This window comes from Typopeltis vanoorti, chromosome 3, assembly GCF_054136105.1.
Source record: "Typopeltis vanoorti isolate ZY-2024b chromosome 3, IOZ_Tvanoo_1.0, whole genome shotgun sequence".
NCBI lineage: Eukaryota > Metazoa > Arthropoda > Arachnida > Uropygi > Thelyphonidae > Typopeltis > Typopeltis vanoorti.
In genome coordinates, this window is record NC_143551.1 from 111,031,617 (window position 1) to 111,048,670 (window position 17,054).

A 17,054-nucleotide genomic window follows, 5' to 3' on the forward strand; every position below is an offset into this window, starting at 1 on the left:
TTGCTCGAATTGCAACTGTTGATGAAACATGGCTTCATCACTATGACCAGAGACCAAGCAACAGTCAGTGTAGTACAGACACAAAAGTTCTCCCAGCCAAAGCAGTTCCAAAACCAAAAGTCAGCAGGAAGATTCTTGCTATTGTCTTTTGGGATATGGTTGTGTAATCCTTACCAAGTACCTCAAAAATAGGTGAAACTGTTACAACAGCAATTTATTCAACTGCTCTGAAGGAACTGAAGTACTGAAGAAAAAACACTGCAGGAAACTGAGCAGAGGCATGTTGCTTTTGCAGGCCAACACACCTGCTCACACTGCTCATGAAACCGAACAGACAATACAGAACTTGGGCTTTCAATGTCTGCTTCATCCATTCTATTTGCCAGACCTGGCCCCATCTGATTATTTCCTATTCCCAAATTTTAAGAAACACTTGAGGACTGGTTTGCGCAACAAGAGAAAAACTTTTTTTTCTCAGAGGATCGCAAATGATTCAGCAGCATTATAACAAATGTATGTGTATAACGTTTCGTGGGGAATATGTAGAATAATGTGTAAGTCACATGGTTCTATAGCGATTCCTTCCCTTCATGGTGATTATTATTATTATTATTATTATTATTATTATTATTATTATTTTCCAAAACCCCATGGAGTCAAAGACTCATCTAGGAGGTCCTTTTATCAAACACACATCTCATCATACCGTGCTTTAAACACACTCAAATTATCTGCAGACACCACACTCTTAGTCAAGGCATTCCAATCATTCACAACTCTGCATGAAAAAACCTGCTTCTCACACCCTCCGTATACAGTTTCTAGGGATGACCTCTGGTTCTCCCCTGATCTCCCACTATTCTCTGTAGAATTTCTCGAGCATTGATCCTATAACAACCCCTTAATAACTTGTAGGTCTCTATCATATCTCCCCCTCTTCCTCCTGTCCACCAGACTCTGAAAATTACATCTTCTCAATCTTTCCTCATACTCCACATTCCAGAGGTTAGAAACTACCTTAGTCAGTCACCTCTGGATCCTCTCCAACATCTCTTCATCCTTCTGAAAACCAGGTGACCAAATCTGGGCACAATAGTCCATGTGAGGCCTAATAAAAGCCTTATACAACAGAACAAGAATCTCCCTACTTCTACATGTGTCCTCTGTATCATTCCCAGAAGCCTTTGTGTTGTCTTCACAGTTTTGCTATGTGTCCCCTAAATTTTAGATCCTTATCCACTATCACCCCCAGATCTCTTATTTCCTCCACTTCCGACAATATATCCTCACCAAGCATAAATTCTGCATCCCATCTTTGTTTTCCAAATTTTAAAACCTTGCATTTTGCAACATTGAACTCACATCCCCATTTGCTTGCCCAATCACTCAATTTATTCAAGTCTTCTTGCAAGGCCACAACATCTTCACTACTCTTTATGGTTCGTCCCAACTTTGCATCATCTGCAAACAACTGAATATCTCCATCCAAATCTTCACCAATATCATTAATATATAAGTTAAACAGTAATGGCCCTAAAACAGATCCCTGAGGCACACCACTAGTAACTTTTCTTTTTCAGGATATCGCTCCCCCCCCCCCCTCCCAATCACAACTTGTTGATACCTATCAGATAGCCAGTCTCCAATCCAATGCACCAATCTAATATCCAACCCCATCCACTCCAGTTTGACTATCAACTTATCATGTGGTAATCTATCAAAAGCCTTTGCAAAATCTAAGTATATTACTGTGTATCCTTCTCCTCTGTCCATGGAAGCAGTCACCTTATTGTAATAAGTAAGTAGATAACTAAAACATGACCGCCCTTTAGCAAATCCATGCTGTCCATGAAAGATAATACCATTGTTGTCAACCCAATTCTGGATCCTAGTTCTCACAAGCTTCTGCAACAACTTAACTACAACACCTGACACACAGATAGGCATATAGTTGGATGCTTGAGTTCTATCACCTCCTTTATGAAGTGGCACAATCTTACCCTCCCTCCACTCCTTAGGAACTTGACCAAGTGCAAGATTCGTATTAAAAAAATATGCAAGGTCTGCATCAACTCCCTGGCACATTCCTTCAGAATACATGGTGATATATTATAAAGTCCTACAGCCTTATTTACATCTGGTTTGCTCAACTCCCCATACACCTCTTGCTCACTTACAGTCAGTCTCTCTTCCCCATTATCAAATGCTCTCAGTCTCTCCATAAAGTCACATTTACAAGATTAAAAGACCTTTGTGAATTGCTCATTAAGTATCTCCACCACACCTGCAACAGCTGTCTTTATACCATTTTCTCCGATCAATGTCATCCTTCCATAATCATTTTTTTTTTTGCTGGCTACATATCGAAAGATCTCCTTAGAATTCTTTTTTTCTTCATTAGCTAACTGCTGTTTATACCTCTCTTTAGCTTCCCTAACCAACCAAGTCATCACAGCTTTTCAGCCCACTTGTATATTAACAATAATATATTAATTTTTAATTTATTAATATATTATTAATATTAATATCAATATTTTAATATAATATTTTAATATATTAATTTCAATATATTAATTTTAATATATTAACATTATATTAAAATGTAATAAATAAAAATTGTACCAGCTTGTAATTTGAATCTATCAAAGGCATTAAAAAAATCCATCTATTCCTCTGTATATGCATCTCCCTTGTCCAATGAATCCAGTTAATCTCTCACCTTGTTGTAGTACATAAGCAGCTTGCTAAATATGGCTTGCAAGAATGGCCTATAATTTGTAGCTTAAGTCTTATCACTCTACTTTATGAAATGGTACAATTTTTACTCTATTACCACTCCTTGAAACTGCAATGTTGCAAGACTCTTGTTAAATAAGCATGCCATGGGTGCATGTATCTATCTCCTGAATCAATGCTTTAGAACATAGTGATATCTTGTCAAGTCTGACTGCCTTATTACTATCATCTTTACTTAATTCCTTATGTATATCTCTACACTCAACTCCCTCATGATCTTGCATTCACGAGGAAGAAATACTCTGATAAATTGCTCACTGAATCAGCTATATCCTTTGCAGCTGTTACCAACCTACTGTTTTCATCCACTAATATTATCATTCTTTTTTTCTTATTTGAATCATATCAAATGAAGTTTGTAGGATTTTTCATGGCCTGTTCCTTTTTTCTGACTTGTTCTTAGTGCTCCTCAAGCAGCTGATAATTACACGTTTAAACACTTCATTCATTCAGTGAAATATGATTCCTAATAAAATATTGCATTTTTAAGATGAGCTTCTAATGCAAGGAAAACAGAAAATCTGATTTCACTATTCCTCCAGTTTTAGTGGTTCTTATTTTCTTTAAGGGTGCTTTCATAATCTCCTTGGTTTCTAACTCTCCATACCCACATTATCATTTTTTTTTGTATTTACTTTAAGATGAGCTTTTAATGCAAGGATAACAGAGGACATGATTTTACTATTCCTCCACTAAATTTACTATTTAGTGGTCTTGGATCATACTACTACTGAGACTGGAAAATTTTCCAATGTTCTCTCTCTCTCACATGCATACTCTTTCTCTAACCCCCTTACATCCATTCACTTTTTTGCTTTTCTTTTTACATTCTCCTTGTTTTTTTTTCTGTAACTAATTTATTCATTCAAATTAAGTGGATATTCAATCCAACATTATTTCAAAGTGAATAGAGAAACTACAAGAGTTTCATGCTGAATATAGAAACTATAAAAGTTTCGGCAGATCCAAGTGCAAGCAAACCTTTCATGACTGGGGCAACTCGTTGTAAAGGTGGAGTAAGCTCTGATCACTGTCCTGAGTATTTCCCATAATGTAAAACACATCTCCTAGCAGAAATGTATGATGTTATACATTATGGGAGGGTGGGGGGGTCACTACCCAGACCGGTTTCGACCTTTGTTGAGGTCTCGTCAGTGGGAGCCAGACCCGTAAATACTCAGGTTAAAGTGGTGCAGAACTTATACTTTACCATACGAGTTGCTAAGAAAGTTGTCACATCACAAAAGTGATCAGATCTTACTCCACCTTTACTACTTTTTTCATGAGCCTGGTTCCGTTAGTGGCACTGTACATGGACAATATTCACGTGTTTATCAGTAGAGAGAGAGAGAGAGAGAGAGAGAGAGAGAGAGAGAAAGTTGTTCTCATAATCTTCCCACTGCTTAATATGCAGTGGGAAGATTATGAGAACTGGTAGTTGTAATAGCACTTTGCAAGGTTATTACATTCACCTTATTTTCACCACGCCAAACACACTCAGAATCAGTAAGATGTTTATGTATTGAACTATTAACTGTTACAACGATAGAGAAGACATATATGACTGCCAAAGAACAGGTTAACCATGCTGCATTAGGACGCAACAGCTTGTGAAGGCTGTGAAGACATGCCTCCACTGTAATCCTGTGAGAACCCAGAAAATGATGTTCTGAAAGATGAATATTTCATATAGAACAGTGTCACATACTAACACTGATGACCTGGGGTTGAGAGCCTATTGGCGTTCTATTGGACACTTCCTAACACCACAACTCATGTGGCAGAGGATGATAAAATCAAAGGTGCTTCTCTGGTGGTATGCAAACAACAGACGCTGAGATCTTCTCTTCACAGATAAGATTTTCACCATTGAAGAGTTGTTTAACTGCCAAAATGATCGGGTATATATGCCTTGGATGGTTGCACAGAACATGCCATAGCACCTAAGATTCAGAGAGGGAGTGATGTATCGGGATTATCCAAGTTTCATTTCTGTGAAAAGTGTATATTAAGACACCATGCTTTAACCTGTAGTTTGACCCTAAATAACACCTTGTTTTAATTGTAGGCAGTGAACCTTCCAACAGCACTCAGTTCCTGTACACAATGTGATGATCACACAACAGTGGTTGGAGGCGAATGTGTCTGACCAGATATCACCATCGGATGGGCTGTCTGGAAGTGGGGGGATCTGAATCTGTTGGACTTCAAATTGTGGTTGAAACTTGAGAGAGTAGGCTGCAAGAAATGACACCCCAACATCACCAGCCTAATAGTAGATTTGGAGTGAGCAGTGGCAGCGTTTCTGTTGAAGGTTGTGCATGCCTCCATCCAGGGCTGCACCAACCTGAGGGTGCAAGGGGTGCACCGCACTCAGGTGGCAACATTGATAGGGTGGCATTTTATGTAGCTAATATCTAATTTGGATTATACAATGCAGTATGCGGCCAATAAAAGTTTGCACCCGGGTGGCAAATATTCTTAGCGTGCCCCTGCTTCCATCGATATATGACGACATTGATATGTTGTCACAGATTTGGGGTGTGTGTGAAGGCAAAAGGGGACATTTAAAATATTGAGTGCTGCTATATGCACATTATATATGTGGTTTGTATGTGCTGAAAGCTGTAAATGATTTACTGATAGATTAAAGGTTTATGCGCTGTTCAAGTTGTAACAGTATTTATGGCTAGACAAGGTGCACATACTGAATTTCCTACATCACTAGCTAATTTGGTAACAACCACTGCAAGTTTACTGTGAAGGATGTAACAAATGAATATTTGTAAAAGTCTAATTTAGCTTATATACCTACTTGAGTTTATAGGCTTGTTTTATAAAAAAAATATAATATATATATATATACATTGTGATTCAGAACTCTTGGGCCAAATTTAAGGGGGCGATAGAACACACCTAAACAAGCACTTTTCGTCATACAATGCATAGTCCGAGCTCAAGCGGTGAAGCGTTAGGGGTGCTTTCCAGTGAACACTTATAAGTGCTGATTTTCGCAGTCATCGTTATTTCTACCATGGAGTGCAAAAAGGATGGATTCTTTCACAAATCAGGAGAAGGCTGACATGCATTTCATTTATGGAGCTGTAAACGGGAATGCGAGGGGAGCCCAAAGACTGTACCGAGAGCACTTTCCGACCAGACACGTGCCTGATCGTAAACCTTTCAGCGATTGCACCGGTATCTGTGTGAAATGGGCTCCTCTTTCAATGCCATGCAGGATACAGGGTGTGCAAGGAGTGTGAGGATACCACGTATTACAGAGGAAATTTTACGTAGGATTGCAGATCATCCCGAATGTAGCATGCAAGCAATTTCCCATGCCATACGTGTGCCTCAACTGATGGTGTGGCAAGTTCTACGAGATGAATGATTACACCCCTACCATGCACAGAGGGTGCATGCCTTGACAACTGCAGATTACTGGCCTCGTGTGGATTTTGCATAGTGGTTCCTCAGCAGACTGCAGTGCAGCCAGACTTTGATGCACATGTCTTATTCACTGATGAAATGCACCTTTACACCTGAGGGCATTTTTAATGCCCACAATTATCATGTGTGGGTGAGAAGGAATCCGTATGCCACACGTCCACATTCGTACCAGTGGCGTTTCTCCATAAATGTTTGGGCTGGAATCCTACATGACCATTCGATTGGCCCATACCTTCTGCCAGCACGACTGAATATGAGAACGTACCTCATATTTTTACAAGAGGTCTTGCCAGAATTACTGAACCGTGTTCCAGCAAACATTCAAACATGTATGTGGTTCCAACAAGATGGAGCGCCACCCCATTTCATCGTGGATGTGCGGAATGCCTTGGATGCAACATTTCCAGGACGATGGATTGGTCAGGGTGGTCCCATCGCTTTGCTGCGACGATCACCTGATCTCTCATGTCTGGACTTTTTCCTATGGGACCATATGGAAAGCCTGATCTACAATAGCCCCATCAATTCCAATGAGGCCCTTATTGCCAGGATTTCTATTGCTGCTGCCACTGTATGAGAAATGTCTGGTGTTTTCACCAATGTACGCCAATCACTATGTTGAAGGTGTGAAGCCTGTAGTAATGTTGGCGGTTGCTCTTTTCAGCAGTTTCTGTAATTTATTCAATAAAATTCATTTATGTTCTGTAATTTCTGCAGTTGTTTCAAATCTCCTCTGTCATTCTTGTGTTTTTTCATTTCCTGACACAGTAGTTGCTAACCCCCTAGCACTTCACTGCTTGAGTTCGGACCATGCATTGTATGATGAAAAGTGCTTGTTTAGGTATGTTCTATCACCCCTTAAAGTTTGGCCCAAGAGTTCTGAATCACCCTGTATATATATATATAAATATGCAGAACATTCAGAATCTTCTTCTTTCGTAATGCCTTTATCCCGTGTTAAACGGGGTCGGCTCTCCCATCTTTAATCTTCTTCCTCCAGGTTCTCTGGTCCAGGGCATCTTCCCAACTCCATCCTTAGTTCCTAAGATCCTCTGCTACCTTATCCCTCCAAATGACATTGGGCCTGCCTCTTTTCCTCCTTCCCTCCACCTCCATGCACTCCACTTGTTTACCAACATACTCCTCACTCCTCCTCTCTACATGACCGAACCACCTCAGCCTGCTTTCTTGTAGAGTCATGCCCAGACTTACGCTACCCCGACTTATGCGAATCCGGAGTTACGCGGTTTCTTATATGTACGGATTCCCGTCACACCTCACCACTAGTCGTATCTTTATGGCGCCAGCCACATTCGCCAGTGTCGCACATGCTGTGAACAAGCACTGACATGTTTTGTGCGGTCTCCGTTCATACACGATTTTATAGTCTACAAACCTTGCGATTGTTTAATGTTATGGTCTTGATAAAAAATTTTATCATATAAAAAATAATAATGTCGCCCAAAAGAAGCAAGTCTGATTCTTCTATAGCTAGCAAGAAAAGAAAAACATTCAAAGCATACTACACACGGCATTCGTTTGCAAGTCTGAATGAAGCTATGAGGCAAAATGAGCAACTGTGTGTTAAAGAGTTTTGGAAACGGTTTAATGTTTTAGATGCTGTAAGGATTATCGGAGATTCTTGGGGTGTCTCCGATATCAGAGACACTCTTTGCTATTGAAGAGACCGAAACCTCAGATTCAGATTTACCAGAAAAGCACATGACAATTGCAAAATTAACAGAAGGTCTCAGCTTAATTAAGAAAGGTTTACAGATTTTGGAGGACATAGATTCTAACGAGGAACTAATTGTATCCACAAGGAAAGGAATAAAAAAATCACTGGCTTGCTATGAAGAAATTTTGCGTGACAAGTAAAAGACATTATGCCGTCAGAGGAATCTATTAGATTTTATGAAACCATTGACATTGAAATAACTTTCTTTTTTTTATGTACGAAAAACCATAATTATGATTATATTTCTTAAAAAATATAGGTGTTTTTGTAAACCTTTGTTCCCAATTGTATGTTTGTATATATAAATTACATACAAAATTATACCCCGAGTTACGCGAATTCGACTTACGCGCTTTTCGTTGGCCCTACCTACCACACAACTTCGGGGTATCACTGTACCTTCTTACCAATCGGTCCCACCTTGATCTTCCCTCTGATGTAGTTATTCCTTATCCTTATCCTGTCCTTCTATGTCACACCACTCATCCATCTCAACATCTGTATCTCCGCCACCTCCATCTTCCTCTCCTGTGCCTTTGTTATAGGCCATGTCTCCACACCATGAAGACATCGCCGGCCTCACCACCATCTTATACAGCTTTCCTTTCATCTTACAACTCACTCTCTTGTTGCACAGGACCCCGCTCATCTTCCTCCAGTTCATCCGGCTGCATGTTATTTAGTGCTGTATTTCCTCATCCAGATCTCCATTCCTCTCGATGACCGACCTGAGGTACTTGAATTTTTCCCCTGAAATTAACCTTTCACCCTGGAGTCATACGACCATATCCTCCTCACTCCCTGTTGACATATATTCTGTCTTCACCTGGTTAATTCTCATCTCTCTCCTCCAATACCGTTCTCCATTCTTCCAGGGTCTTTTCAAGCTTCTTTCAGGACGATTCGCAGAGAACAATGTCATCGGCAAACATCATGCTCCATGGCACCTCCTTCTTGATGTCCTCCACTAGTACATCCATGACCAGGTCAAACAGATAAGGGCTCAGAGCTGATCCCTGGTGGAGCCCGACGACAATGGGGAACCCCCTCTGTCATGCCAACACTAGATCTGACCTGAGTTTTCGCTCTCTCATATATCTCCTTCACCAACCTCATGTAATTCTCCAACACCTCCTTCTTCCTCATATGCCTCCATACCTCCTGCCTGGCCACTCTGTGTATGCCTTTTCCAGGTCTATAAATACCATATGCAGCTCCACCTGCATCTCCCTATATTTCTCCATCACTTAGTGCAAATATCGCATCCATTGTCCCTCTTCCTGGCATAAATCCAAACTGCTCCTCGCCAATTTTCATTTCCCGCCATATCCTTCCTTCAATTACTCTTTCCCATATATTCAATGTGTGTGACATTAGCTTGATCCCCCTATATTTGCCACAATCCTGACCATCTTCTTTTCCTTTGTAGATTGGGAAGAGAATTCTTTTCCTCCATTCCTCTGGTATCTTTTCCTGTTGGGCTATTTTCCTCATCAGATCCCATAACATGTTTATGCCCTCACTGCTCAGACTTCTCCACACTTCCCCAGGTATCTGGTCTCCGCCCCCACAGCCTTTTCATTCTTCGTTTTTCTCACTACCCAAAGCACTTCCTCTCTGCTGATGTCCTGCACCAATCCCTCGTTTGCCTCTCCATCCTCACACCTCTGTCTTCAATTCTCCTCATTTAGCAGATTACGGAAATATTCTTTCCATCTTCCTCTGATTTTGTCCTCCTCCTCTTGTAGTACTACTCCTGAGGTGTCCTTTATCTGCTTGACTGATGTTATGTCTTTTGAGGCCTTATCTCTAGCTCTCGCTATTCTCAACAATTGAGCTTCACCACCGTTTCTCTCCAGTACTTCATAAACCTCAGGAGATAGCTTTCATCTGTAGCATGGAAGTTGGGAAGAAAGAAGATTAATGCTGCTTGTGCACTGTTCAAGAACTATCTAGTAGAATCAATGTCTAAATGTATTCCAACGGCAGGAGGTTAAATAAGGTAGGTATGAAATGGATGAATGATGAGATAAGCATGCAATACAGAGGAAGAAGGCATTAAGACATTATGGAGGTTATATAAGATGACTGGTAATAATTAGTTTCATGAGGAATACAAACAACAGGCAAGAGGATTGACTCAGTTAGTAAGGATAGCAAAAGTACCTTATGAGCAGCAGCAGTTAGCTAATTGGGGAAAAAAAAAACACTAAGGAGCTCTTTTGATATGTATTCAGCAGAAAAAAAAATTATTGTAAGATGACATTGGCTGTAGAATAAGGTAAAAGTCTAAGTGCTATGGTGGATATAGTTGTGATTAAGTATTAGAGAGATTAGTGAGAACATTGATCCAGAATTTGGTTGACAATAGTGGTATTCCCTTTGATGGACTGTACAGATTTGCTAAAGGAGGGGCATGTTTTAGTAATCTACTTACTTATTACAATAAGGTGATATGTGAATAGGAAGAGGGAGATGGATACACAATAGGATACTTAGATTTCACAAAGACTTTTGATAGATTACCACATAATAAGTTGATAATAAAATTATAGTAGATAGGTTTGGATATGACAAGAGGCCATCCCTGGAAGTTACGAAAGGAAACCGTGAGCAAGAGGGTGAGGAGCAGTTTCTTTGCATGGAGAGTGGTTGAAACATGGAATGCATTGCCTGATGGAGTGGTGAGAGCGAGAAAGGTCAATGAGTTTAAGGAGTGGTATGATAAACTTTGTGTTTCTTGGGGGAGGGGATCTCCCCCTCGATGAGTCTTGATAGACTGTGTTTCTTAGGAAGGACCTCCCACGATGAGTCTTTTGACTCCATGGAGGCCTGGATAATAATAATAATAATATTAGATTACTGCATTGTATTGGAGATAGGCTATCTGATAAGTATCAGCAATTTTTGTAAGAGAGAAGGAGGAATATTGCAGAAGAGGAAAGTTACTATTGGTGTACCTCAAGGGTATATTTTTTAAAGATTGTAAAAAGGAGTTATTCCCATGCTTGGTTCGGTAGGGATGCAAGGGGGGGGGGATGATGGCATTAATTTTGAAGCAATATGGTGTGAGGTGGAGGTAAATAAAATGAAATACTTATTTTGATGTTGCTATAGACCTATGATAGAGCCTCCGTAGCTCAGTAAGTATAGATGAAGCCCTAAGTATAGATGAAAAGGAAAGACCTGGGTTCGATTCCCATCAGTGATGTAAGGAACCTTTATCTCTTTCGACTAAATGTGAGTTAGCTGGTCTCGTACGGAGGCAGAGGGTTTTCCCTCCTGGAAACTCTGGTTTTTCGTCCCTCAGAACAGGCAAACGGGTCAGTAGAACACATGCAATTTACAGACTAGAATAACTAGAGGCATAGGGGTAACTGCCTTATGCTTCTTGTATTATAGTCAGTTAGGAAATCCAAGGATACTTGAATGGCTGTGGGAGCTAAATGCCTGTTAAAGCCATGATGAATGAAATGAATGAATAAATAGACCTATGATAGACCCATGATGAGTCTGTTGATTCAATGGAGTTAACTGTAATAATAATAATATTCAGTTATTTGCACATAATTCAAAGTTTTGAAGAACTATGAGGAGTAGAGCAGATATTTTTCCTTAACAAGAGGACTTTAATAGACTGAGTGAATAGTCACAGTAGTGGGGATATTGCCAGTTCAATGTTGCATAGTGTAAGGTTTTAAAATTTGGAAAACAAAGCAGATGTAGAGCTTTTTCTTGGAATATATTGAAGGAGGTAGCGGAATAAGAGATCTGGAGGTGATAGTGGATAGGGATCTAAAATTTAGTGGTCACATTGCAAAAATTGTGAGGGCAGCACCATGAATTCTGGCTATGTTGCAGAGGACACTGGTTTGTAGATGTAAGGATATCCCTACATTCAATGGTTCCATTGTATAAGACCTTTCTCAGGCAGATACAGATTTGGTTATAAAACTGGTTTTCAAAAGGATAAGGAGATATTAGAAATGGTTCAGAGGCAATTGACTAAGGTGTTTTGTGGTCTCTGAGTCATACAGTTTATGCTGTTACCTGCAATTGGTGTGCATTATTACTATGGATCAAATTAGAATTTCCTTCTCTTTATAAATTGATCTTTATAAATTGTGTTACAAAGATATGTCAATAAGTATTTTCTCTTTCTCAATCAGAAATATAGTATTGTGTTAATATTAGAATAATAACTTCCTTATAATATAACCTCTTAAATTCAACTCCCTATTCACCAACATCCCCAATTCTTTAGCTTCATAAATGTATTTATGTGTCAGTAATGTGCTGATAAACACATGTATGATATTGCCATTAAAACATGTTTGTTTTAATGATTACCAGTTTTTAATTCAATTATTTTTAGGTTCTTTTTAGAACTGTGGCCATGATGGTGCCTGATTATGCAATGATTGGAGAGATTCAGTTATATTCCTCTGGATTTTTGGATGCCCGAAATTTAGCTGTAAAAATTGTAACTACATATAAATTATGCTCTGAGCAACTTTCATCCCAGTCTCATTATGATTATGGAATGAGAGCAGTGAAAGCTGTTTTAGCAGCTGCAGGAAATCTAAAACTTAAATTTTCTGATGACAAAGAAGATATTTTGGTATGCTGATTAAATTAGACATATTATTTGGAATATTTTTATTAAATGAATAGGGTATTATGTGTATTTATTTATTTATCTATGTAAAAATAGGAAGACCTAATTAGTATAAGATCCATTCAAAATTTAGGTAATGGTTTAATTATACTACAGTAGAGATGGCGTTGACATAATTTATGGAATAAAAGAAAAATATAACTTGACCGTGAAGCTTTCATGCACCATTTGGAGTCACATTGCAGTGTTCATTTTTAATATGCTCATAGAATCATAAGAATTTAAGAAAGTTTTGCATTACTATAAAAACTTGAAAATAAAAATGAATATTGAAATTTAACCCTTTTGCAAGTACATATACATTGTGACTAGTGTTTTGTGTACTCCGATATGGTCATGTTGGATACATGTGTTTGTTCTTTCAAGTTTGAGAAATATATTGGGTTGGCAAATAAGTTCATGTGGTTTATGCGTTAGTACAAGTTTATGCCGCTTTGCCTGTTGCTATTGTTGTGCTACCATGCAAAGCTATTGCGCAGTAGAAAGGCGACATTTCGCATAATCTTTCAGCGAATTTTCGTTCGGCCTACTTCAGTTGCGTGTGTGTAACATATTTTTAGAAATGGAAGGAAATAACGTACATCACCCGCATATTTTGCTTTTTTATTTTAAAAAAGGCAAACGAACTGCAGAGGCCCATAAAAAAAATGCAGCGTATATGGGGATGGTGTCTTAACAGAACACATATGCCAAAAGTGGTTTGCCAAATTACATTCTGGAGATTTCGACGTCAGTGATGTGCCTTGCGCTGGTCGCCCAACTGAGGTTGATTTGAGTGTTGTGAAGGATATCTTCGACAAAAATCCATCACAAACAGTGCAGGAGATTGCTGCAGTACTGAACATATCCCATACAAGTGTTGAAAACTATTTGCACAAGCTGGGATATGTTTGGATGCTGCATGAATTGACTATCTCAAGAAAATGACCCATTTTTGAAGCGGATGATTACGGGAGATGAAAAATGGGTCATGTACGATAACGTGGTACGTAAAAGATCATGGGGGGGGCACAAGAGCGAACTGCCACAAACAACCTCGAAAGCAGGATTGCACCCAAAGAAGATCATGCTCTCCGTATGGTGGGATTATAAAAGTGTTGTCCACTACGAGGTGTTACTGTCAGGCAGAACGATTGATTCAACTGTCTATTGCTCACAGTTAACGTGACTGGCCTGTGCAATTAGCACAAAACGTCCTGCATTGGCAAATCGGAACGGAGTTGTCTTCCACCACGACAACGCCAGACCCCACACATTGTTAACAACCCAGAGTAAATTATGTCTTGGCTGGGATGTTTTGTCGCATCCTCCGTATTCACCGACCTGGCCCCCTTCCGATTACCACTTATTCCGATCGTTGCAGAATTCTCTGAAAGGGAAAACAGCCTCCTCATTATCTTCGCTAATGAGGAGGCTGTCAAAAGACACCTGGATCAGTTTTTTTTGCAAGTAAACCTCAGGAGTTTTATGAATGCGGCATAATGAAATTGGTGGACAGATGGCAAGAAGTCGTTGATAAAGAGGGTCAATATATAACTGACTAGTATGTATTATATATATTAAATAAAATGTGTTTCATTCCACTCTGAAAAACCAAACGAATTTATTTGTGAACCAAAATATGTAGGAGAAGAGATACAATAGAGTTTCTGATTGCATGTGCATCTCTATGCAGTCTCAAGACTCACTGCAGAAAGTCTAAACCAACTCTATTTACACAATACCTATCATGCCTATCTTTGACCATATTCATTGTGGAAGCAATCACAACAGATTCCGTCAACCCATTTGTCCCTCTCCAAGCAAAATATATCTATCCCAAACCTTTGTTAAACACACTCTTACCCAATTTCCAAGGACAACTTGTTGTTCTGCCCCTTTCAGTCCAGTACTGAAAAATTTCCTCTGCTTCAATCCTGTGAAACTCTTTAACACGTTCGCTGCCACGCTACTTTGGCATGGTCTGTTCCCCTACGCCGAGCAGTTTTACTTCTTCAAGGTCAGTACGATAATCTCGTTACCGGAGGTAAACGACCTTCGAGTATACTCGTAGTTGGCTTGTACAGATCATATACGGTCTATGAGAATACACAGTTTTGAAGCTAGCCCCACAAGCCAAGCATTTTCACTTCTTCAAGGTCACTACAATAATCTCGTTCCCAGCGGTAAGCGTCCTACGAGTATACTCGTAGCTGGCTTGTGAAGCAGGTTTACCCACTACGAGTATACTCGTAGTTGGCAGCGAACGTGTTAATAACTTTTAAGTTTCTATTCTCAATTTTTTTACCTAGCAACCATCTTCTCCAAGTTATCAGCCTGCAGTCTATCCCCAGGAACATTCCAACTACAAGTTATGAAAACCTATAGTCTATTCTCTGGAACATTTCAACCACCTACCATCTTGGTCACTTACCTCTGGATCCTCTCTGCCATTTCTTCATCACCAAGACTCTTAGGTGACCAGATTTTTGTACAGTAATCCAGATATGTTGTATCATCTCCCTCTAAACAATAATAACTTCCCTATTCCTGTTTGTCAGCATGTGCCATGAACTAATTTGGCCACTTTTGCAACATGTCCTCTTAATTTCATCTTCCTATCCACCAACATCTCCAATTCTTTAAATTCATTAATTTCCTGGAGTACCATCAATATAATTGTTGCACCTGTACTCCAGAATTAATTTTCTCATCTGTTATCCTTTGCCCAGTATTACAGCCTGTTGCATCATTTTGCAAGATCTCTGCATCACTTTCATTAAATGTTATGCTACCCAGTTTTGCATCATTAACAAGCAACTGAATATTTCCCTTTAAATCACTTACTATATCTGTAATGTATGAATTAAATACAGTGGTCTAAGCACAGAGACTTGCAACATACCATGGTCACGTGCATTCTTCTGGATTATGCTGTTCCGTAAAACACTGTTTGGTATCTATTCAGCATCTACCCTTATATCCATATCACCAGCTCTAAATCCATCCCTCATTTGCTCCAGTTTGTTTAGCAGAGTTCCATGTACACTGTGCAAAATTCTGTAGTATTCGTTATCTAGCCATTCCCTTTATTTAATTCAAATATTGCAAAATTAACTCTATTGCAAAAAGTGAATAATAATCTACTCTTTACCAAGCCATGCTGTTTGCCATAGAACATTATATTCTTATCCACAAATTCTTTAATTTGTCTTTGACCAACTTCTCCAATACTGTTAGTATCTTCCTTGAGATACTGAGTGGTTGGTAATCGCTTCTGTCTTAGAGACTCCTTTATTCACCAGTACTATTGTGTCCTCTTTCTACTTCTTTGGGATCTTAAAAAAAACATGACTTTTAAATTCATGTTAATTAGAAGTAATGCCAATATTTGTATATTTTTGCATATTTTTGTAATGCACTGATTAATATCCCATTTAATCCCACCACTGTATTCACATTAAGATTCTACAATATCCGAAGTACCTGCAGCTTATCTATTTCTATTCCCATCTATCTCTATTCTCTTAAACACTCACGAATTCAACTATTTCATTCAGTTGCTTCTAACTTCTCTTACATTAGCATTCATCAAAATTCTGAAATACATGTATACATGTTCGTCCTTTTATTTGCTAAATTGCAAGAGAACTCTTTGAGATTTCTTTTGACCTGCTGAAGTAATTTTTCTGATAATCTGATTTTGTCTTCTTGATTTATCCTCCCAACCTTGGGTATACTGATCCAGCTTCTTTCAACCCCCCCCCCCCCCACTTTGACCATCTTATATGCACTCTCCTAACATTCTTCCCTTGCAGATTCTTTTGCCATTGCACTGCTTCAAGCTATGCCTTTGCTCATAAGCTTTTCATTGTTATCTGCCATGTAGTTCCACATATACTAATTTTTGACTTGACTGACAACCTCTTGATTGAATGCTGCAGCATCACTGTCCTACATCATTGCTACCTTGGTTTGGTTATGGACAGATCCTGAGATCCTTTTAAGCATTCTTCAACCCCAAGGCCCCCTCCATCATATGCTCTTTCAAATAATTATCTCTTAGTAAGTCATCTATATATTCCACTTTCTTCCTGCTGTGTGATGTTTTCTCTTTCCAGTGAATGTCCCCATAGTTTGAGTTCTTGCATATTTACTTGGTCTGCACTCATTAGGTTAATTTACCAATGCATGTCATCCATATCTTCCCTTACACCCCTCTGACTTATAGCAGAACAAGCTGTATATTTTGTCCTGTTGGCTTCTCTGTCACACTACATCGTATGCACTTTTTTCTATTTGTGCCCTCTTACTGACATCCTACTCTTTTTGGCTGCAATTCATCTGTTATCATCAGCAGTACTACCCCTCCATGATCCTATTCTCTTTCTCTTGCTCTCTGTCTCCATTTCA

General features: G+C 39.1%; 1 protein-coding gene across 1 annotated transcript in view; it reads left to right on the forward strand.

Moving 5' to 3' along the window:
• LOC150108468 (dynein axonemal heavy chain 7-like) overlaps window positions 1-17,054 on the forward strand; it is a 990,001-nt gene that overhangs the window by 263,305 nt on the left and 709,642 nt on the right. Inside the window, exon 15 of the mRNA XM_090390473.1 lies at window positions 12,360-12,605. Coding sequence (XP_090246599.1) covers window positions 12,360-12,605 — 246 coding nt within the window. The remainder of the gene's footprint in view (window positions 1-12,359; window positions 12,606-17,054) is intronic.